A 25,597-nucleotide genomic window follows, 5' to 3' on the forward strand; every position below is an offset into this window, starting at 1 on the left:
TTGGCATGGGATTTTTTTTTTTTAAAAAAACCTCTACTTTTGGACTATGAAAGATTGTTATCTTTTAAGCAATAGGTAGCAGTGTATAACTTCTCTTTCACCAACATTCATTGTTCAGGGCTGGGTCCTCTCAATGAAAGAACTCAAAGTTATAATGATCAACCAGTATATTTAATAAATCCACACATCTCTGATGACTATGCTATATCCAGTCAATCTATATTTGTCTTATAATCACAAAACAATTCTGGGGTCAGAATTCTGCAGATGTTAATTCTAAAGTTCTCCCATGAATTCATATACAGGTGAACAGCTGAAAAAAACTGTCTTTGTCCGGTGTTAATCCATCATCTCTTTAAGATGCTTTCTTAGTGGTGCTTTTTTTTTTTCTTTTTTAACATGAAAATTCTACATTTTTTTATCCCTTTTAATCAGCAAAATGGCCAGCATCTACAGGGGACTCATAATTACATTTGCAATAGTAACTAACATTCATTACAAGTAAAATGTCTGATGTACTATATACTATATCACTGTGATATATAGTGGAAACTACAAATACTTCTTAAGGAGTTCACCCAGGCTTTATTTCATACTTGTAAAGTGGTGCAGAAATAGCAGTATTGGAAATGAGCAGAGGAATAGCTGAATCCAAGATAATGACAAAAATCTCACTAGCATGTGGACATTTAGAATCTAATATATGTTCACTTATGTTATGGTTTTATATCCAATCACCATGTAGAACATCATTCTGATGAGGATAGTTTAAAAATTTAAGTCTTCCCAATAGTGTATAGAGTATGATACTTTATTTTTTACTCCAGTCTATCCTTACTCATTATCATCTCCTATGGATACATTCTTTTACCATGCTTGTATTTTCCAGGATAACCCTTGCTACATTTGCAATGTCTTGGAGACATAGATCTGTGAATATCTTTCTATCTTATCTATCTATCTATCTATCTATCTATCTATCTATCTATCTATCTATCTATCTGTTATCTATCTAGATATATGTGTAGAAGAGATTTTAATATAGACATAAAATAATGAATTTCCATAATCTTTGATATTTGCCTTTTAAAGTCTTAAGGTACAATTTAAATCTCTTCTGACCAAGGTTGTAAGTATATAGCTAGAACTCTCTCCCTGTCTCTGTCTTTCTATACATATATACATGCATACATACATATACTTATATATAAGTTATGTGCATATATATACACAGAAACACACATATATACACGCATATGTATAATATGTATATATGTATAATGTGTATGTTTTATATTTATATTGATTCCAATAACTAGAAAAACATGTTGATAAATTTCTCTTCAAACATTTTTAACATTTATATAGTAAGGAAAATCTAAACAAGTTTTTTTAAGCAGCCACTGAGGATTGTATAAATCTCTAGTGGTAAACATAATAGAATAACATACATTTTAGAAAGCAGCGATATGTTTATTGCTTTTGCTTAAATGACATTGTGGGATATATTTTTTCAAACATTCTTAGTAGTAGCAAATGTAAGCTTCCATTAGCAAGTTTGACCTTATATAAATCAGTTATACTAGTTGTATTTTTGTTACTTATTGTGCTTATTATATTTCCTAAATAATTCTTTTATCTTTTTTAATAAATTAAATTACCTTTAGGCTTATAAGACATCTCAATGTTCATATAATCACAAAATAAGGTTAATAAAATACATGTTCTTAAATCATATGATTCTAATATGAAAATAAAATAAAATAGAAAAACACTATAAGATAGGATCAGAAAGGGGACAGCTGGTGCTAAAAAACAACAAAAAAAAAACCCCAAAATCCTATTGTGTATATACACATATAGTATTTATTTGGGTCTTCATGTCTTCTTGGCAGCAATGTTTTCTTCTATCTTTTCAAAGCCATCCTTCAAATTACGTGGTTTTTGGTGACACTTCAATATCTTTGTCTCTGTAAGGCTGTTATTGATAATTATTTAACTAGGTTTCACCTATATAAAAATGTTAAGAGAGGAATGTGAAAGACTAAAACATTTACTCTCTAAGGATGGTCTTAGATTTCACCCTATTTGTCAAAGACATAAGGAGGAATTGATATTTAAAGTTCCCAGTCATTTTAAAAAAATCTCATACCAGATAATATTTTTCTAGCTCAGGTATAAAGGATAAAATAACCACTAGCAATAGTAAAATAGACTGAAACTATTATAAAAACAAAAATTGTTGCTTTCAAATAACCTATTTTTCCATTCATTATAGTACTCATTTTTACATATACATATTTCTATCTCAGTAACTCTCTACTTAAGGTCTATGATGATACTTCACAGTGGACTGCAAGAAGACATCAATTCTCAGAAGCTTTCCCAACTGGGCATGAGCTCTGGAAAGTTTTACAGATTTCAAAACGTTTATTAGTATGGTCCCAGTAAATATCCTGTAGGATTCTTCTTTGAATGTCACCCTAGTGGATGATGGAGATATTTGTCAGTTCACTGAAAATTTTCAGGCTTAAGTTGGTAGATGTAGCACTTATGCTTATGAAATAATGTAAACTTTAAGTATTGAATTATATTAATTTTAGACCTCTCTGCATTGCTATTAAAACATAATATTTCAAAAATTATGTTGGTTTCCTTTATTTAAATTATGCTAAAAGATTAATTTATACTACTTAGTTGGAAACTGTAGAATTCCCAGTATGAGAAATGAGTATAAAATTCCAAAGAAATATTTGGAAATGTATACATGATTACATATCATCCTTATTCATTTCAATAGCTGTTGAACAAAATATCTCCTAGGCATATGAATAAAAGAAAGTTATTTTGTTCCACGGTGTTAATCCGTATAAAATGTTTTCCTTAAATTTCATATGATCACAAAAAATATGAGAAAGATATAAATGGGGAAAATGATTAAGAATTGTTATTTATACTGTTAAATATACAGAACAGTTTTAGAATTAAAAAAAATTTGATCATTATTCAGAGTAACTTCTTATAAATGAACAGTGATTCTGTTATAAACTTTTCTTAAAGAATAATGCAATCCATATTATACATCATTTAAACTTTTAAAGTATATACTGTCATATTAGAAAATCCAAGCAATAAATAGTCCCAGTAATTCTATACTAAATTATCCAATGTTAGGATAACCATCTATCTCAGGCTCTGATTGAAACTGAAGACAGCCTAGAAATAAATAAATAAGTGGGAGAAAGATGTTCTTAAATTTTGGGGGGAAGGGACTTTGGAAGAAGGGCACTAGATCCAGATTAATACAAAGGACAAAGTTAATCATGTTACTAGTAGTGTTTTATTCATCATCACTTAATACTTTCATATATTCTGAGAAGTTGTGGTAAGTAACTGAAAAATGAATGAGACAATATTTTCTCTCAGATCTAATAAAAAAAGGCACTTTTTTTTTACTCTCAGGTTTGAGAAAGATATTGTTAGCTAATGCAGTCCAATTAATAAATTTAGGAGAGAATGTATGATTATTTGGACAAATATATTGTTCTATGCATCAACTTGTGTATAATGATTATATGATATTTCTAATACTTTTTGAAATTATAGCTGTCAAACAGATGAAGGCACTGAACAGGGATCAAAAGTAACATAATTTATTGAAAAGTTACATCCAATAATCTATTATGTTACATCTCAAAAAGACAAAAGTTTCCTGCAAGGAAAAACTCTGATGTATTATGTGAAAACTTTTGCAACCTTCACAGTATATAAGATAGTTTAAAAGAGAATTTGTAAAAGTTATCTAAATGAAACTTGATTTTATCAGCATACTTTGGGGCATTTCTTATTCACACAGGCTGCCTTAGAGAAAGAATGGTTCTCTTTGGATTCCACCAACTTCCCTTCCCAAACACAGGATCTCCCAAATGGGCTGCACCAGCCAAAGGTAACATGTCATGGAAATTTCTTAGTCCTACATCTTTGTTCATTTCTTAAGGTTATGCTACACTTGGGGTGATTAATACTCCAATTTATTGACTTGAAAAACACAATTACTTTTAGAAGCCTCTGACTTCCTCTTCATCCCCAGATGTAATTTTTCATGATGCTCTTTCTTTCATTTGTTTCATTTGTTTCTTAATTTTGGACTTCTTTCAACACTTTACTTCACAGTAGCAAAAAAAAAAAAAAAAAGATGATATGCTTCAGCTGCATGTTTGGCAATGGGCTAAGAATCACTAGTTGAAATAGTACATTAAAAATACAAAAGTCTGCATTAGGATGGCAACAGCTGAAGCTTCTCAGAGGTCATTGAACTGTAATATCTGTTATTTATTTGATAAACTTTGAAGTTTTAGCTTTCTGAGGTTTTTTAGGTTTTGTTTTTTGTTTTTTTTTTTTTTTGCTGCTTTGTAATTATTCATCTTACTATATGCAAACTATTCCAGAAGACCTACTCCTCCTCATAACAACAAAGGATGTTTCATAAATTTTCATTTCTCGAACATTTTGTCTTTAAATTGAAGTATGAATTACAGATGTTTAGTTGAATTTTTTTTTGTAGTTTTAAGACAATTAATGTAAATTGACTAAAATGTTCAAAATTCAAATGAAAATAAAGTAATGCAGTATTTACATTTTCCTTTTTGATAAGTATTCAGGATATTTGTCCTCTGATGACACTTCACTTAATTTACCATATCATCCAGAGCAAGCTTGGCAAAATAATGAGAAAGAAAACCCATGCTCTTCTGAAGACTCTCAGCTTACTGACAGGTAGGTTAAAGTTATGTGTGCATGTTTATGGGAAGTAGCTCCTTATCCAAATGAATAAATAGCATTCTTTCAGGCACTAGTTATAAGTTAGCATAGGCGGTAGAGTTCTTTTTAAAAATTACTATTATTATTATATTTACTTAAATATGATTAATTAGTTTTGGGGTTTTAAAAAATAATTTCTAGGAATTTTTTTAATTATGCAAATTATAAAAGTTAGCTTTATTTTTAAAACCAAGTTGCACAGCTAGGTTTTTAATAAAATGATTTTCAGCTGGGAAACACTTAAATACAGTTCCCTAGGTATAGATAAGGATTAAAGGAGAATTTCTTTCCATGCTGCATTCCTCTGCAGAAAGGGATTGAAATATGCTTCAAGTAATTGAAATGTAAACATTTTAAATTGATGGCAGACTTTTATTACTTTCTAAGATAAAGACTTCTTCTGTTATTTAAAATAGATTTTATTTCCGAGTTTTACAGAACATAAACAGTTTGCAGTTTAGTAAAGAATGAAAGGCAATCATACTTTAACTCAGTTGTTACTAGTTCTCTTCTGTTGCTAGATCAGAAAGTCAAAATCTGTCCTCTTCATCTGACATCAAGAACTATATGAAAACGTCCCTAAGATCTAAAAAAGAAGAAAAAATTTCAGAGGAATGGTACGTTTTCTATATTCTCTATTTCTACATTGTTACAAATCAAAAGACCAAGCTATTTTTAAAAAAGATATTTTCTTCTATTTCAATATTGATTTTCCCAAATTTATTTGACAGATTAGGCTGATTAAACCATAATTCTATCAATATTTTTGCTTTTTAAATTTAAATGACATACAATAATTATGTTAAATTTCTTTATCCCCATATATGCATATTTACATATATACATATGTATGTGCACATAAATGTGTGTTCACACGTGTGCACATATATGAACATGTTTAATATCTGGTGTTTATTCAATCATTGTTTTTACCTATTTTAATTGCCTTTTTAGGGGCTTTAAAGATATTTCTACTGCTCAGTTGATGCTAAAGAGAGCCCAGAAAATGAAATCTAAGAAAGCAAGACACAAATTAGGTGGGTGAACAGTACAAATGTATTTTAAATACCTGTCTTTTATTTAGTATAGATTATCTCTGTGGTTCTTAAAATATACCTTATTTTAAATATAGAAATGAAAGATCAGAAATGATTACATCAAAATTAGTGACTCTAAAGAAGACAAAATAGATAAATAAATTCAGAAAATTAAGTTATTTTGAAATGGTTAGTTACAGCCTTATATACAATATTTTCTGAAATAGGAATATTTTTGGTCGTGCAAAGATGAGTATTTTTGTGTTATATTTTGTTTACTTCTGTATTTTTGATGTTTTTAATTAATTTCTGAAATTTTTGAACTGAAAATTTAACTAATAATATGTCGTCAAGCAATTTTATTTCTTTTTAATTTTATTGATTTCTTCCTTTAAAAAAATTCATGATATGTGCTCATAATCATATTTTTTAGACTCTTGTAGGCTATTATTTAAATTGATAAATTTCATGAATGGTAGTTTTAGAGATTTCATGACTTTTGACACCTGTAGTTTGAGTATAATAGATGGCTTCCAAGTATTAGCATGTGGTTTTGTAGAGCTTGGAAAGCATCCAGATATTTCTTTCTTTCTGTCCCACTTGTGTGACCTGACCACTACTTGTTGCCAGCCTTCCTTTTCTGGACACCTCTTATCACTTGAGTGGATTTGTTGAATGTTCTCAGCTATTTTACAGATGTCATTGATGGAAAGAACAGTTTCCTATAAATTTTGATCTCTCTGACTATTTCTCTCTGTTTCTCTCTGTCTCTGTCTCTAGCTCTGTCTCTGTTTCTGTTTCTGTCTTTGGCTCTGTGTCTCTCTCTTTTCTTCATGGTTAATCTTAAGGAAATTTTTCTAAAAGGTGAATATTAATATTCTGTAGTGTTGGCATTTACCATTACTCCTATAAGTTCATAATCAAAAGGTATCTTGAGAGGACTATGCAATAGAGTGAAATTTTAAGACTTTTATCAGCTTCTTTAGCATAGATCTCTTACAATTGAAGAAAAAGAGGGAAAATAGTATACTTATCTATGGGTAAGAAGAATTTTAAAATCACAAAATAGCTATAATCCGAGTGAGCCAGTGAGATGAAATAGCCTAATCATTGTTTTCTTTTGATTTTTTACACAGTGTCCCTTGCATTTTATATAATTAATGGCCATTAATAGATTATCACTTTCTCAGGTTCAACGATACAACAAAGTATCCATTTTCTTAAATATGCAAAAACTAGACTATTAGGGTTGTCTTTGGGTAATTGGCATATTATATGTTGTTTCATACATTTAAAATATATTTTGTCTATAATATCAATTTATTTAATGTAAATAAACATGACATTTCTCATCACATTCGGAGTTCCTGTCTTTTCATTTGGGCTGTGAGTGTCATTAAGCAACCAATTCTGTCATTGCTATCAGGCAAAATTGAAGCAAAGAAAGCACATTCTTGAAGTCCGTCAGGCTCCATAGCCATGCAGAGAATGTGAATAGCCAAGAAATGTTTTTAAATTTCTTCAACAGCATAAGTCATAACTTTCATCATTAACAAAATATGCATTAAATACCATCTTTGAGAGTAGTGGAAGGGTCAGTAAAATCCCCATAAATTCCATGAGGAATCTCTGTGCTTCATTCAAACAAAAGCTGAGAGATTTTTATTACATAGCTCTTTTATGAAAGAGATAAAAACACAAGCCTACTGATTTTCTTAACTGAGACATAAAAATCACAAAATGGTGTACCTACAAAAGGACTTTAGAGATCATTTTGTCTAACTCTGTTGTTTTACAGATAAGAAAACAATTTCAGAAAGGCCCTTAAGGTCATAAAATCAGTGTGAGAGATATGACTAAAAACCCAGGTTATTTCCATTCTGTTAGGCTATCTTTGGATGTAACATAAGAAAAGTCTCAATATCAAAAGAATGAGGATGTCAATCAAGGTGTTTGCACTATCATTACTTATTTAAAAAAATATATATGTCAAGCATTTGATTTTTTTTTGCTTAAAGTTAAAGCAGTTTATGCCAATAATATTTTGGCACTTGCATTTTTATGGAATTTTCTAAATATTCATATGCAAGTTAATTGTTTTTATAAATGTATAAATTATTATAGTTACTGCTACATATACATCTAGCAAAGCTCTATAGTATATAATCTAGCATATACTTACATGCAAAGCCCACACTATAGATTTGCAAAGAACAAATTAATTATTATATAAAAAATAAATCTATAATGACCAGTCACAAGGGGGCATAGTAGGGTAACAAATAGATGAGTGCTTCAGATTTCTAAGTTATTATTTCAATTCAAACATTATAATATAAAATGTGTACATATATATGAAGATACATTTAATGACAGTATTTACTAAAGCTTGACTTCTTTTTTATGGTAAAAGTCATATCTTATTTTAAAAGACTTTCTATGATATCAGGTATGGTGTTTCTTTGTTAGTTTTATAATGCTCATTTTCAGAATATTTCCCAAAATTAATTTAAATCCAACTGTCAAATGAAAATTCAAAGTGGGAAAATGTTCACATAGGTAATCATCTTTAACACTGTCATTCCCTCAAGTCTTAACCAACATGCATTTGAATGCTGTATGAGCTTGTAATGACAAGCATAAAGCATAAAAAGGGAAAATTTGACATCATTAGTAATACATTTTTTCCCTAATCAAATATATTGATTATCAGTAGATGGCTTTCTGGTTTTTTCCCCCTTTTTTGAGGATATTGACCACAAATAAGAACAAGTTTCAAGAAAACAATTTAAACTCTCTGGTCCTCAGTTTCTTCATCTGTGAAATAAGAGTGTTGGACTCTTGACCGTATTACTACTCTAAAACTTTATATTTCTATTAAATATGATGAACCTGCCTTGTAAGACTCACTATCTTAAGAGAGTTACTTTAAAACCTCATTTAAGTGTGAAAAAGAAATTATTTTAAACTTCCATTTAAATTATCTTTCAAAGGAGTGTGCAGGTAGGTGGCAGTTAGGTGGGGCAGTGGATAGAATGAAGTCAGGAGGACATGAGTTCAAATTTGACCTCAGACACATAACACTTCTAGCTGTGTGATCCTGGGAAAATCACTTAACCCCGATTGCTTCAGCAAAACTAAAGGAAAGAAAAAAATAAATGTTTCAAATAAATTAAAGCAATTTGTAAACAATGCTTAATAATTGGTGATATGTATGATATAAAGAAGCCTAGTTTTTTTTCTGACCTGAATGGCCACCAGAGGGCAACATAATCCATGATAGTCCCACAGTGATTTGTCCTGGCTTTCTTAAGGTTCATAGACTAGAAACATTCATTTAGATAGAGTCAGATTGTCCCCAAAATTAGAAAAGGCTGTATGTTACCAAGAAAATGGAACATTATTTGAATGGTGGATTATGGTAATTAAAATGCAAAATTCCATCATGAAAAATTTAAATTCACTTTACAGCAATACTATACTATTCCTGTCTCTATTTTCTAGTTTTGTTGTCTATAGATTTTTATTAAATAATTAATTTCAAAGTGAGATAGAAAAGACTATACAAAGGAGAAGCCAATTAGTTTAATGGGATAAGATGATGTGTAAGTCATTGCATCCAATCCAATGATGGGCACTGGCAAAGAAGGAAATATAGTAGGTTATGAGCAAATAGCAGAACCGTGGATTGGCAGTCATTTGGGTAGAATTCAATTTGGACTGAAGGGAGATGGTGGTATCATTTTCTAAAGATGAATGATGAGATAGAATTGGAAATTTTAGTCAGTAATTAACAGATGATTGTAGCTTTATATGAATTCATAGAATTACTAGTTAGCAAGTGTTTTTTTTTTATTTTTTCTTTATATTATGCATTTAACACATTAACCAAAAACAATCATTTAAATTTGTGTATAAAAAGGTTGTATATAAGACTGAATTGGTTTTATAAAAGCTTTTTCTATGTATATTTAACATAATAGTAACAGAATTATATCTTTGATCTCTAGAATCCTTTCTGAATTTTCTTCTCTTCATATTTCCAAAATGTTCACTGATGCAACTTTTTCTTCCCTCTTTTTAAAACATCACTATCAACTACTCACAACTCCTCCTCTCCCTCCAAAAGCTCTCCCTTATAGCAAAGAATTATAATTATACAAAACAAAATTCATACATATAGGCGGTATCTGAAAAATCTTTCTCATTTTGAACCTCCAGTCTATTACCTCTTGACTATGGAACACATTCCATCATCAGTCTTTAAAAATAAATATTATTTTTGAAATGAACATGAATCATAAGTAACATTTTTTAGTGGCCTCTGTATAGGAAAGGAGAAAGGTTGTGGGGTCTTTTGTTGTTGTTGGATGACTCAGTTTGAAGTTTAATAGTTAATATTTAATGAATAGAAAGAAAAGAGAAGTATGGGGCCCATGACACTATCAAGAAGGGAAACAAACTTACATCAGCTGGAAGGAAAGATTTCCGTTTAGTTGATAATTTTTTTAAAGTTTATGTCCATTATTTGAAGGTAGTGCAAAGAACGATGAAAGCAATTCAATCAATTGTGAATAAAGGAAAATTTTGATAACTATATGACAAAGGAGAGAACTCTTTTGATTAGTTCTAATATAGAACATCATCCAGTTAGAATAATGCCAATGATACAATATTTATATAAATAGCTGAGGTGAGGGGAACCTATTGAAATGATAAAGGTGAATGAATAAAATCTAAATATGCTAAAGTTATACATTGGGGGATTATACCAAGCTAACAGTAGAAAAGTAGAATATCAGAAAGGTCCACTAGGAATTAACAGTCTATGAAGGCAAAAGCTTGACCGGAAGTATATGCCCTGAGAAATGAATGGAAGATGAACAACAAAGGCCAAGTCCTGATCAAGTAATCCAAAAGTAGAATCATATGCAGCAGAGATTAGTGAGGATCGTTAATTTATTTAGCTTTAGGAGGCAGCTTGAAATAATGTAAGAAACAATGATTTGGAAAGAAGATTGGTTGGATATCTGACACATTAAGTATCTACTTAATAATATTTTTGGATTAGATTGGCTAGTTCTAACTTCATTAATCATCAGCCATGTAACTTTTGGTGAGCCACAGATAGCACAAACTCAATAACAATTATAGTAAATAATAACAACACTCAAAAGGCCTCTTGCTGGCTTAGTAGAGATAGAGCAGTGGACATGGACCAGTCCTGACCTCAAATCTGGTCTCAGACATTTAGTTATGTAATCCTGATCCCTAAGCACTATTTGCCCTAAAATTCTGGAGAAGAAAATGGCTAAGAAAACTCCATAGAGTTTAGGGGCCATGATATCATGATATCACTGAATGACTGAACACATTACAGCAGCAGCAATTTTGAGTTGTTATTAGGTCAACATATTTAAAGATTAATTTCTGTAGGTCTTAAAGTTCTATGTATGAGTTGCTACTAATAATATATATATAATTGTGTATGAGCTGCTATTGTTAATATTAGTACTAATAAAAAAAAGTATAATCAATTTTCCATAGATTTTGGAAGAAACTCAAGGAAGTGAGGACAGGGGAGCAATAGAATAATTGAATGGTGGGAAGAGAATTAAGAGGCAATGATCAATTAAAGGCAATGGAAGCATTTTAAAATGTACTGCACTGAGAGTACAGGCTAGATCATATGGTACATGAGAAGGAGGGAGAAGCTGCATTCATCTGAAAATACAAGGAGCTAGACTGTTGAAAGGGCTCTGAATGCCAATCAGAGAAGTTTGTACATTTCATCAGATCAGGTGACTTGGTTTTCAAAATCCAGTTTTCCTACTTGTAATGATCTATGACTGGGAGCAAATCACTGTCTCCCAGGGCTTAGGGTTCTCATCTGTCAAATGAAAGGGTTGAATTCTTAGCATGTCTTAAGTTTTTGCTCCTAGACCTCAGTTTCTAAAAAATAAGAGGTTGGACTAAATCATTTCTGAAGGTCCGTTACAATTCTAAAATTCCCTAAATAAACTTACTGCTTTTTAAAAATGGAAATTAGTGGGGAAATAGAAATCAATACATGAAAACTGCAATTTTGGAAACTTTGCAGCAATATTGTACAGTAGGAAGAGGAATGATTTGGAACCAAAAAGTTCAGGAACCCGAAGACCCAAGTTCAAATCCCACCTCTGTTAATTATTACATGTATGACTTTGGGGAAGTTATAATAGCCTTTCTTGGTCTTCTTAACAAAACGAGAGAGCACAACCCAAGAGACCCTGAAGTCTCTTCCAGTTCAAAACTATAAATCTGCCTTGTGAAATGAGATATATTTTCATTTGATCTATAACCTGCAGTTTGAATTTCCTTTGAGATGAAATGGAAAAAAAAAAGTTTAACTAAAAAAAAAAGAGTAATAATGATAATTTTAAAAATTAAAAATTAAAAAAACTTGGCTTTTATAAATTATATTAGTTTGATTTCTTTCAAAAATAACTTAGAATTACCCTTTATTAGTTTATCTTATCTCATGCCCCAAAATGTTAGAAAAATTTGTAGATTTTTTTTTTGTAGAATTTTCTACATTTCATAGGTTTTTCTTAAAAAATAGTAGCTGTTTTGTAAGGTGTTTTGCAAAGTGACAATTATTGATGTTGTTTGTATAAATCTCTTAAAATAGATATTCTTTCTGTTTAGTTTAACTACTTGGAAACAAAAGCAAAAATCTTAAACATTTATGCTTTAAATGACTCTTCATTATGATTTGCCTTAATATATCTTTGCCTTTAGAAGAAAATATTGCAGCATGTGTTGTGCCGAAGTTCTCTTTTATTGTCCTGATGCAGTTCCCCTAATTGTCCTAAGTTTCCCTAAATTGTCCTGCTTCAGTTTCTAATTGTTCTGCTCAATCCTGCAAAACCACCCCTCCCTCTTAATCATCAGAATATTTGAGAAGGATAAAAGATCTTATGTTTTAGGATATCAGAATGCCTCTCCTCATTCCAATCTTTCAGAATATCAGATACAGTTTTATCAGATGCCTCTCCCCCATCTCTGGTGCCTCCCCCCACCCTGTCAGAGTTCCATTCCCCACTTTCAGGGCTCTGGCTCCACCCCTGCCTCTGTCTATCCCCTGTATCTGAGCCACGAGTGTATATATATATATATATATATATATATATATATATATATATATATATATATATATATGTCTCTGAGAACTCAACATTGTTTGCTGGTTCTTGGAGAAATAGTCTCATTCAGCCCTGGAACCAAACCATGGATCCATTTGGTCCCAGCACAATCTCTCCCTTTCAAATAAAATATTAAATACTCTCTAATCTCTATCTTGCCTCAGTTTCTCCAGAATTCCAGATGATTATGGCATTTTTGCCATTCTTTTTTTTTTCCATTCTCTTTTTCATTCTATTTTTTTCCCATGGAAATTATATTTTAATAACCAAGTCACTGGAAAGACTGCACAATTGTAGGTTTCATATTTAATTGAGCACCATAAGACTGAACATCATTATTTGCATTTTCTTGTGATATGTTAAAATTCCTCCTTCCTTCCTCCCTCTTCCTTTCCCTCTTTCTCTCTCTTTCTTTCCCTCTCTCTTTCTTTCCCTCTTTCTCTCTCTTTCCCACTTTTTTCTTTCTTTCCCTTTCTTTCTCTTTCTCTCTCTCCTTTTTCTCTCCCCCTCTCTCCTTCGTTCCTTCCTTCATTCCTTCCTTCGTCCCCCCCCTCTCTCCTTCGTTCCTTCCTTCATTCCTTCCTTCGTCCCCCCCTCTCTCTCTTCTTTCTTTTCTCTCTCTCTCTCTCTCTCTCTCTCTCTCTCTCTCTCTCTCTCTCTCTCTCTCTCTCTCTCTCTCTCTCTCTCTCTCTCTCTCTCTCTCTCTCTCTCTCTCTCTCTCTCTCTCTCTCTCTCTCTCTCTCTCTCTCTCTCTCTCTCTCTCTCTCTCTCTCTCTCTCTCTCTCTCTCTCTCTCTCTCTTCTTTCTTTTCTTTCTGCAGTTGGGATTAAGTGACTAACCCAGAGTCACACAGCTAGTAAATGTTAAGTGTCTGAGGCTGGATTTGAACTCAGTTCTTCCTGACTTCAGCACTTTTATCCACTGTGTCATTTATCACCCTCTATGTTAAAGTTTCTAAAAAATTACATCCATACTGGTTATACCTTTTATGAAAACATTTTCAAGTTTTCTGGTTTCACAGTTTAAAAGATCGTTTTCTTGGAGATTTCTCTCTCCAAGAGTAGATTGCAGGTTTTAAAACACTCAATGAACTTTCAGTGGAAAACACTATTGCCTTAAATTTTTAAATGTCTATTGGTTATTTTACAAATCACATAGATCAGTTTTGACTTTTTAATACTTATATTCCACAAAAGATGTTGTCACCTACTGTAAAATTAAAAAAAAAAACTTGTACAAATTAAGAAAAAATTAGCTTATCTGAAGATACTTTATACACCAGTAGATGATCCCCAAGCCTCAAAGTTCTTACAAGGACCTAGCTTGAAGGGAGAAGGAGGGTAACTGTGGGAGGGATATAAAATAAACATACAAGAAACAAAGCAGAGGATAAAAATAATTTAAATTTAATGAATGTACAAAAATTATATCTAAATGATGAGGAGTATGAAACATATAGTTGAGGTTCTTTAAAAGGTTTTTTGGAAATAAATTTTGAAAAACTATCTTAAGATGCAAAATGAAATTTATACAATTATGGAGAACATGAAGGAGGAGGGATTGATTTTGTTCCAACTAGAATGAATTCAGCTTATTATTTTTATCTTCTTGTCTTTCATATGATTTAAACCTTTTCAGTGTTTGAGCTTTCAATAAACTGAGATGATTGTGATCAGAAACTCCTAGTCATAAAGTGTTATTTTTAAAGGGATAAAACCCTGCCCCCTTATTTTAGCAAATGAGAAAACAAAATTAGAAGATGGAAGTAACTTTCCAGAGTCATAAAGTTGAAGGCAAAGTCAAGATCTGAAGGCAAGTTTGCTTTGCTCCTAGTTATCTTCTTTTCCACTTTAAGAACTCAAAGGGGTACCCTCTACAACATGCTGCTGCTTATTTTCTCAAGAAGTGAAATGAAAATTTACATTTCAGGTCCCAGTTATCAAGAATTATATAAGGTGCTTCATGTGTAAAATAACATTGTTGTTCTCTGACCATATGTCAGTGTTTTTTTAGTTATTACTAAGGGTCAATGTTTTCTGATGTATTATCAGAATGCCAAATGACATATCCTTGAATTTATTATTTAGTTGGAAAACTACAGATGGAGCACAAAAGTGCTTTTGATTTCAAATGTTAAAAATGAACACACACAGAGTAACCCTTACAATTCTATGTATTACCTCCAATTCCCAGTTTTTTACACCATAATTTTAAATATCTTTTGCAGTTATTATATACATGGAATTTGTGTTATATTTGGATTTAACAGTTGCCATCTACCGTTATCATTTCTCACTTCTTACCAAGTAATGCAGATAAAAACAAAAACAGCCTTTTGAACCCTAAAGTATCACTTTCTTAACCAACCTACTTGGCAAAACAGATATTTTTTTCCTTTACCATTTTTATAATCTATGTCTCATATTATTCTTCTGTAAACTTTATTCATTTTCCCAAAACATTTCAACTGAATCTAATTTCTCTAACACTACTTTTGTGGCACCAATTAATATCATGACAATGATATTCCTAGAAACTGAATATTTTCCTCCATCCCTATTTCTCTTTCCTTATTATCAACCTTCACTTTATTTTATAATTAATTAATTTATATAGATTGTTTAGGGACAATGGGGAGATCAGTATTTCCCTATGAATGTTTTAAAGAACAAAGCAAGTGAAAAAAAAACAAAGCAAAATCTTACTCACTTCATTCCAATTTCAACCTTGTTAAATTTCTTCCTTCAACCTTTTTCCCCCTCCCATTTTCCATATATTATCCCAGTGCTTTTCTCGACAGAAGACTTTGGATTTGAATCTGGCTCTGCCATTGACATTATATATGACCTTGGTCAAATTCACATCTTTTCTGACACTTAATCTTCTCATCTTTAAAATTAAAAGGCTAGTCTTTATGAAATCTCCAAGGTTATTTCCAGCTCTAAATTCTATGATCCAGCCCCCATTCTTCAACTATTGATTTTCATTGTCACAGAATGAATCAAGTGGTAGAAACAAAGAAAAGACATAAACATATTTAAAATAGCTGAATGAATTGGTAAATACATGTTATATCTGAGACATATTTAAATTTTCTTCAATTTTACCAGAGGTATCAAAACTTTTGGAACTTAAAACATATTCATAATATTAGAGGAGAATCTTGGCACCAAAAGGAAGAATAATGAAGAATAAAGAACACTTTTAACTAAAATAAGATAGTATTTGATTTGCTTTGAATGTTTTAAAATATTGACAGTTAATCTTTAACATCAGAAGGGAAAAGTATATATAAAAAAATAAACCTATATGATCTGCATCATTCTCTTATTTCGAGAATAAAGTTAGAAGTAATTTAGAAATAAAAGAATATCATTATTTTCTTCATATAAATATCAAGAAAGGGTTTTAAATAACTTAATCAAGAAAAGCTATTTCAGAAAATGATTGAGCTAGAAGTGACCTTTGATTTTTAACTTTTTTTGTCCAGACCCTGCTGTGCGCCTGGCATTGTTCAAAAATAATGAAAATAAACAACCCCCTGTGAAGCCAGCGAGGAAAGCATACCCTGCCAGACAAGGGTATTTTGAAGGTAGGGGTCAGTCACACCTATGAAGTAAGTTACAAACTTGAAGACTGAAAATGTTCAAAATAAACAAAAACTCTCAGTAAAGTATTGAGAATATAGTTAAGAAATATATAATAGTATTCAGTTATAATTGAGTAAAAATAATAAATAATAATACTCAGCAAAAATTTTAAAAATTATTATCAGAAGTATATTTTGCATTTGTACTAGGGTTATGTTAACTTCTTACATTTTTAGTGGCATATATATGTATGTCTGTATGTATATACATATATACGTTTATATATGTGTGTGGGGTTGGGGTATTTGTGAAAACTTTGTATATGTGTGTATAGATATATAGACATATATATGAAAATTTTGTCCTCACAGTACATAAAGATTATTCTATTTCTTTATTTTTTTGTTTATTTTGGTGTGCCAAAAGCTATATGACAATGTTTGTAGATTTCATTAAGTTCTATGAACTTTCCATTGAGGTTTGAAATCCTTCAATAGATTTAGAAATAAGATTTTTTGATTTTTGCTAGAAAAATCTCACCCACCCCAACTCCTCCTTGCATTATTTACATTATTTAATAATAGCACTTCTCTCCAAGAGTCATTGTGAAGATCAATGAGATAATATTTGTAAAGTGCTTAATCCAGTTCCTGGCACATAGTAGACACTATATAAATACTAATTTTTATTTTTTATTATTTTAAAAATATACAACAAAGTGTTTAGAAGAGAGAAAGTTGATTTTACTATTTGAAAAATAAAGGGATTGTTGGTATAGAAGTGAAATGTTAACTAAATATGACTAAAATAATGAAATAGATGTTTCACAATTATGAGAATCTATCTTTCTCTAGTATTACCTATATTTTCTTAGAGGAGCAATAAAGCAAGGAAATAGAATAATATGAAATGTTTAGGCCTCTCAATTTTACTTTATGAATTTATGAACCATTAATAAAAATTTCAACTCATTATTTTCCAACTTTATTATTCCCCAAATTGAAATAATGTTCCATTTCTTGTCTATCCATTCCTTCATATTATATTTTTAAAAGTTACTACTAATTATTATATTCTAGCCACAGGAAAACATAGTTTTACTTTCAAAGGGACCAAAGATTCTAAACATGAATTTAAAAAATTTTATTACTGTGTGAGTGAAAGTTTGGGTTTTCTGTAGTGAGTTCTCTAAATATTTTTTCAATAAAAATAAGACTTGTAATTTTAAGCAAGCCTAATCTCCCTGCTATATTCTTAATGCTATAGTTGTATTTCTTTAAATGGGGGAGAGAGCGGAAATTCTAACTAAAATCAATAGCAACTCCACAGATGTTACCTGTTAAGTAAAAGGATTGTTACTTTGGAAAGGGGATGCCCTAGGAAGAGAGACAATTAGAGCATTTTTGCCCCTTTAAACTGGAACATGTCTCAGTAGTAGATAGAAGAAAACCTTTCTATTATATGAAATTTTTTTGACTATTTCTAGGGGACATGCAGATTTGTTACAAATTAGAGCAGTAGACGTACACATGTATGCAGTCTTGGGTGTACGCTATGTATGAATGAATGTGGAAAAATATACACATGTATATGCATATGTGTATATAGTAGGATTAGCCAAAATAATATTGGATAAGGTGACCCATATATGTATGGAACATTTTCATGCATGCTTCATTATATAAGGCAACATATTTGTACTTGTATTCTTTCCCCATGTGAAATGTGTTTGGTTTACTTTTTTTTTTTCAACCTCAAGTGCATCTGGCATTTCATTAATTTCACAGAGCAGCTTTTATGTACTTACCAAATTTTCAAGAGACTAACAGGCATTTGGAAAAAAAATTGGAAGGAAAGCTTTGCAAAAACAGTTTTATTTAGAGGTTTTCTTTTCTTTTCTTTTTTTTTTTTTTTTTTTTTTTTTTTTTTTTTTGGATTGGAAAAATGCAAATTAAATTAACAATTGGACATACTTCCTGAAGAAGTGAGGAAGGTCTGATTTAAGAGTAACACTTGCAACATCCATTTGGCAATATATCCACTGGGGATGGTAGTCTATGGAACAGTATGTGGAACAACATCTAGGCGCAATGGGAAACCAAGAGTGGTTTGGCAAGACCAACTTATAATTCCCTTGGTTTTGTTTAAATTAAGCCATAGTGTCAGTTGAATGCTATCATTCATAATTCCTACTTGGTTTAAGATGGTTTTGCATGCAAATAAAAAATTCCAATCTAATTTTTAATATTTTGCTTTCTTCAATCTGTGCTTTTAAAAAATATTCTCTATAATTTTTAGGACTATTGAAATACAGTGATGTTTATTTAAGTAATTATTTACTAACTTTCCCTTATACCTGTGTCTATATCAAGATCCATATAACTTAAAGAGAATATTTTTTTCATTTCTATGGACCTATGAAAAAGAAATATGTTTACTTTGAGGAATAAAAGATAACTATCAATTAGTATGTCTTTTTAGTTATTTATTGATAAGAGTTACCAAAAACCAATTCTTTCCTTTTCCCAGCTGAGCGATCAAAGAATGAATAATTATCCCTTTCTTGTGTTCTATATATTCTGTAAAGCAGCTTGCTACTAAGAGAACATTGTTATTCTTCCACTCTGCCCTCTTCATGAAACATTGACAAATGAAAGAGCTATGTCCAGATGTAGGACACATGGTGTAGTACCCAAGCTGATGAATTAAGATTCTGGTACTTCATTAGTACAAACATGTACCATTTGTCAAGGTCTGGCAGACAGGGCCTGGCTGCCAGGTGTAGACCTTTGACCAGAAGAAAGCTGAGTAACCTGCTGACCTACACCTGCTTCCCAGCGTAGACTGATTCTTGTGCCAAACTTTTTGGTAAGCTCATCCTACAGAAAGAGGCAGAGAACACAAGAACCTTAATGGTTCAACATTGCCTTTTCTGTTCCAACTTCTGGTCCCAACTTTAGATTATTTCTCTTATTGAGTTAACTGAATAGGCTAGAGAGGGGAGCAGTGGAGCTTCAGGAAGGCCTGAGTTCAATTTTGACCTCAGACACTTATGGGCATGCCACTTAATCTCTGCTTTCCTTGGTTTCCTCAACTATAAATGGAGACTTGTGATTATCAAATAAGATAATATCTGTAAATTGCCTAGTAGAGCGCCTGCCACATAGTAGGTGTTCCATAAATGCTAGCTAAAAATAAAAATCATAGATGATATTATTATTGTTATTGTTATAATTATTTACTGGTCCCAGTTTTTGGCTGTCTACTGGGCCTGATTGCTATTTCTGTTACCCTTGCTCTGACTTACCCTAGTTTAAGTTCTGGATGCTAACTGCTAATATTAGATTTTTGTATCTTCCTTGACCTCTTGTTTCTAGTTTCCAAGACAAATTTAATTAATTAATTAAAAATTTAACTAATAAAGCCATTCCATAGTGCTAATTATTTACACAAAAGTTACTAATATAAGTATGGACTCATTTTCTTTTTTTGTAGGAAGATGCTTTTTTAAGATGAGGTTCTTGACCTCATGAACCTTAGCTTACAGCAGAAATCACACACACACACACACACACACACACACACACACACACACACACAGGGGAAGACTGAACAATCCTGAGATGTATATCTTTAGCCTGGAAGGAACCTTCTCATCCTTTGTAGTTGTCTCCTCTAAGAAGGTTAATTTGTAGTGACAGAAAACCACCTCTTAGTCATCCCTCATTGTGGAATCCAGAACCTCTCAGGCTCATGAGGTTGCTGCCCAAGCTGGGACTGTATACCTTAGAAATTGGATCACCTATACTTTGAAGTGTGGAAGGAAACCCAAGCAGAAGATGTAGCCAGGATCTTTGGGGCCTAGACTCATCCTTGGCAAGGCTGCACATAAGCATACTGCCATATGTTAGCAGCATCCATGGCTTCAGGGCAGGGAGAGAAGTAACTCTCTCCCACTCCTTACAGGAAGTCCCAGAGAAAAAGTTCCATTCCACACATTCTGGAGACAGGAATAAGAGAGCATTCATAAGGATTACCTCTCCTTTTAGAAGCCAGTAAGGGAAATGCTTTATCATGTCAGAGCATAAAGTTTTAGGGCACTTGGATAGAGACTGTGATCCCAAATCCCTTGGATAACTTGACCCACATTGCACATATAATAACTTTAGTTTAGGCTACATTAATAAAAGCACATATGATCACAGAGGAAAGTTAGACTTCAATGATATACAGCTTCTTAGACTTCTTTCTGGCAAAAGTAAGAAGCAGCAGCTATGGGTAGGAACCACCCTTCTCTCCATCTCCTAACCCTTCCCACACATACACACTCTAGGCATTCTTAAGGAAAAAAATGAAGATTTATTTTGGCTCAACATTTATTCCCTTTAATACTCTATTTTGAATGTCAAAGTTGGTGTTGTGTTGCAGTTTCATGAAATAGAGGTTGAACTTCACATTTATTATGAATCTCTCAATCGAGGATACCTTCTACTGATAATAGATCTATACTTTCTCTGCAACTTAAAGTGTTAAAAGAGTTTCCTGATGCCATAAGCATACTTATCTACCTATATGGGAAATGTTACATCAGTTGTTGAAAAGGCTCAAAGAAAAAGGGACAGACCTCTAGGAATTCTTATTTAGTCACTGGGTACAATTATAGGAAATATTTTCAAATCAGTTTGTTCTTAAGGAAGTTATAACTATAGTATACTATGGTGCTTAATAAATGCTTGTTGGCTAACTCATCATTTAAAAGTCACATATATGGAAAAACCCATTGAAGATAAAATAATTTTATTATATCAGTAAAAAAGAGAAAAATCATCAGAATAGTCTCACTTTACTTCATTTATTTGATGAAATTTTTAAAAAGAAAATATAAGTAATACTTCCCTGTGCCCTTATCATATGCTTGCTCTACCTGGGCGTTGCTTAAGCAGACCCATTTTGAGTCAATAGTACTCTGATGTATCGAATTTTAAAGGCGATAATATGTAGTAGAGAGCATTAGAAATGATAACAGGAAACTTGGGTTCAAATATACTCTCCAATACTTATTGACGGTAATTTCAGGCAAATAATTTAGAAATGCCTTTTTTTAGCCTGTTTCATCTGTAGGATAGAAATAATATTTATACCATCTACCCCATAGGAATTTTATGAGGAGAATTTTGTTAACTTTAAGTGTTTAATTAATATGAGTTATTTAATTTTGGCAACTTCTAATATAAATTGCAGATTAATTGCCATTCTCCAATGGTAGAGGAAATTTCCTCAATCAAATAATTCCATTGTATCAACTTAATCACTAGTCCAATGATTGTTTTAACTCCCTTTCCCTTTGCCTCTCTTTTTTTTTTCTCTCCTCTTTCCTCTTTTATAAGACTATGCAAACATATAATCTAACAACATATGTGAACACTATAACTTATACATGTATATGTAGTACATATGTATAATTACATTTGAATAAATATAAAGATATTTTAAACAAATATCCTTTTAATTTCACTTTTAATGTAATTTTAACTTCTAAATTTTCTCCTTTTTAATTCCTGTTACTTTAAATTAAGAATTTGTAATAGTCTCAACTTAATAATGTCAGTGGTTCAGTCTACTGTGAATGCTTTCCACGTTATTGATAGCTAGATTTGTACCTGACCAAGCTGAAGGCAATCTCTTAATTTTCATGACTTTAGTACATCTACACATACCTAGTTATAGAATAATTTCTTTTTGGTGCTTTATTGTTGTTGTATGTTCCACTCAAACTAAAATGTCTGTTGATTGATCACAGACTGTTCATGCTGGATTTTAAGTTAATTCTGGAAATCTAGTCCAAGTGTTTTGTTTTCCAAATGAAGAAACTGAGGATCAAAGAGGGGATAAGCAGAGTGTTATGGTGTGTTTCCTAAACTGTGTGCCATGGTGCCTTGGGGTTTCATAGCAAACTTACAGAATATTTCAAATTGTTGACCTAACTGCTTAATGTATAAAATTGTGGGTATTTCTTTTGACCTAAGAGCACCATGAAAAAATAAAGTTTGGGAAACTTTATATATATATATATATACACACACACACACACACACACACACACACATACATTATATATGTGTGTATATACATATATACATCATATATGTGTGGGTACATATACACACATGTGTATACATATACACATGTATATGTATAACAGACACACATTATATATGTGTGTATACATACACACATGTATATATGAGTGTATGCACATACACATTATACACACACACACAGAAAGAGAGAAGGTAGATAACTTGCTGGTCTTGGAGTCAGAAAAACCTAACTTCAAATTCCAATTGACAGTTTAGAATTTGATCTGCTATGACCTTGACTAAGTCACATAACTTTTTAAGATATTCATTTTGGTTGAAAATGATCTAGAGATTTTGGTGAAGGGGAGAATGACAGTAAGACATAGCCAAAAATAGTTTTCTTGACTATTAGTTCCTCAAATTAGAGGCTATCAGCAAAAGGCTGGTTGGCCATTTATTGAGTATATTACAGTAAGATTTTCTTTTGGGATATGAGTTGAGCTAGGTGAACCATTCCAACTTTAAATTTTGATTCTCTGAGGCTTAGATTTCTTTTCAATAAAATGGGAATAATAATACCTAAGATTGATGTGAGGTTCAAATGAAATTGTGTGTTTATCAGTCTTAAAGTGATACATAACTGCTGTGTGATGATATATCATCTCAGTTATAGTCAAGATATAGTTTTCAAGACATCCTTCTGTACCAGAAATTGCCAAAATAGGAAGGCAATATGGTACAGTGAAAATAGTGCTAGTTTTGATATCAGAAGATCTGGAATACAGTCCTGTTTCCTCATTTGTAAAATAAAGGTTTTTGAATTAACTAAGGTCTTTTCTTATTTTAAGTCCTTGTGAATCTAATATTTTATAAATCTTGGATGAGAAGTATAATATTGATAGACAATACTTTTTATTACTTTGTTAAGGAAACCATTGAATAGGTAAATACATTCACAGTGTCAATACTATTCTATTAGGGTTGTGGTTCTTGTCAAACTTCATGACTATAAACAATTTGTTTTCCCCTATTCTGAGGGGGGTAGGGGGCTTTTATAACTTTAGCTTTTAATACTCAACTGAAAGTGTAGTGAAGGTGGTGTATTTGAATTAGTGTAAAACTTCTTAACTGTTACTGAGCAGACAGAAAATGATCTTAAAACTATTTGCAGTGGAATTCTTTTGAGCACTTGAGTAAATCATGTAGATATTATTATTATTACTGACTAAATTGCCTTTTACTTTTTAAGACTATTCTTTGAGGTGTCATGGAAGACAAGAAAAATAACTTTTTGTAATTATACTTGGTACTTGGTTGTATTATACTGTTACCTGAATGCTTCTGAATATATGTGTATATACATACATGTATATGAATATAATAGATAGACATTATAGTATTTTTTAATGACAACATTTTTTCATAAAAAAGGTTTTCATGTGGCAATGAAATGAGTAAGTTTCAGATTCAAGTGAATGATCCTTTCTATTCTATGTTTTACCAGGACAAATTTAGTATGATAAAATATCTATTTTAGTTATATTTATTAGGTAAATTTCATTATTATCTGAATGCTTCTGAATATCTATAATACATGTTTATTCACATATATTTATATCTCTATATCTTTTAATGACCTAGCATTTTAAATGAAAATTTGTTTTCATGTGGCAATGAACTAATCTAAATGAGTGAATTTTATGTTTAAGTTGAATGATCCATTTTGCTGTAAGTTTACCAGGGCAAATTTAATATCCGTATCTGTCTTAGATATTTCTAAAGTGATGTTAGACAGTCAGTCATCTCTACCACGTGTAAGGCCTTGAACTTAGGTAGCCCACCTAAGTATGAATTAAAGAAGAAACTGATACTTATTTGAGTAGTAAATTAAATTATGAAAATCAACTGTTTGAAACCTTTACTTAAAGATGAAATTCCACAAATAACTATTGAGAATTATATACGAGGCAATTAATTTTTTGAATATTTTTTTATTATTTTGCATTTATAAGCAGGAATCTATTTTTTAATGTCTAGCCTTAATTAAACAAAATGAACAATTCTGAACTTATTAACATGAACCTAATGAATGATGAATATCACTCTATTACATATGATATTTCTTTTTTATATAAGTTTAATTATTTCTGTTATTTGATAGGAAACATTTTAAAATTTATTTTAAAAGTATTTTATTTTATGTACTTGTATCCTTATGTTATAAATAGGAATTATTCTATTTATAAGAATAACTAATCCCAAATATAAGTTGTAAATTAGTTAAAATCATCTTTTCTTTGTAGCTCTTTTAAAGTCATGAAATTATATTTACCTTAAACTGCTAGATTATGAGTTCCACAAAGATAGCATGTCTTATCGAAATTTTATATCTCTCCCAACACCTGGAATATTTTTATAAAATACAGTAAGTGCTCTGCAAATGCTTATTGAATTAGTTAATGAACTAATCTACCTATCACTATGAAAATCATTAAGGTTTAAGAGTAAATTTCTAGTTTCAGAGTTTCTCAAAATTGTCATTTTCACATAATGATGAACCACTCATGGTCAGAAAATACCAACTTGTGTGATTAGATAACTATTCTACTATAGTTTTGTAGCTTAGCTGTCTTAATTTTCTGCATGTAACCATTTCCCTCAAATTGTAAGCATTGTCAATAACTTTATTAAAAGTAAAATAGTTAGATGTAGTAGCTTTTAAGAGCATGTGTATTCCTTTTATAAATTTGTAATATTCTTGGTTTCTTTCCATTTTTCTTTGACCAGAAAAAGATTAAAAATTTCAACAATGGAAATTTCAAATGACATTATCACTTCTGTTTCTATGTGAATATTATAATATTCACACACATATATATTTATAT

General features: G+C 31.0%; 1 protein-coding gene across 8 annotated transcripts in view; it reads left to right on the top strand.

The window, feature by feature from the left end:
• LRRIQ1 (leucine rich repeats and IQ motif containing 1) overlaps positions 1 to 25,597 on the top strand; it is a 297,962-nt gene that overhangs the window by 146,710 nt on the left and 125,655 nt on the right. For 7 of the 8 annotated variants that reach the window (XM_074270901.1, XM_074270905.1, XM_074270906.1 and 4 more), the window contains 5 exons: positions 3,857 to 3,946; positions 4,655 to 4,776; positions 5,343 to 5,438; positions 5,776 to 5,858; positions 16,533 to 16,634. In XM_074270901.1, coding sequence (XP_074127002.1) covers positions 3,857 to 3,946; positions 4,655 to 4,776; positions 5,343 to 5,438; positions 5,776 to 5,858; positions 16,533 to 16,634 — 493 coding nt within the window. Of the gene's footprint in view, positions 1 to 3,856; positions 3,947 to 4,654; positions 4,777 to 5,342; positions 5,439 to 5,775; positions 5,859 to 16,532; positions 16,716 to 25,597 lie in introns of those variants that run through there. The other variant, XR_012482648.1, reaches the window with a different exon arrangement.

This window comes from Sminthopsis crassicaudata, chromosome 5 (assembly GCF_048593235.1).
Source record: "Sminthopsis crassicaudata isolate SCR6 chromosome 5, ASM4859323v1, whole genome shotgun sequence".
NCBI lineage: Eukaryota > Metazoa > Chordata > Mammalia > Dasyuromorphia > Dasyuridae > Sminthopsis > Sminthopsis crassicaudata.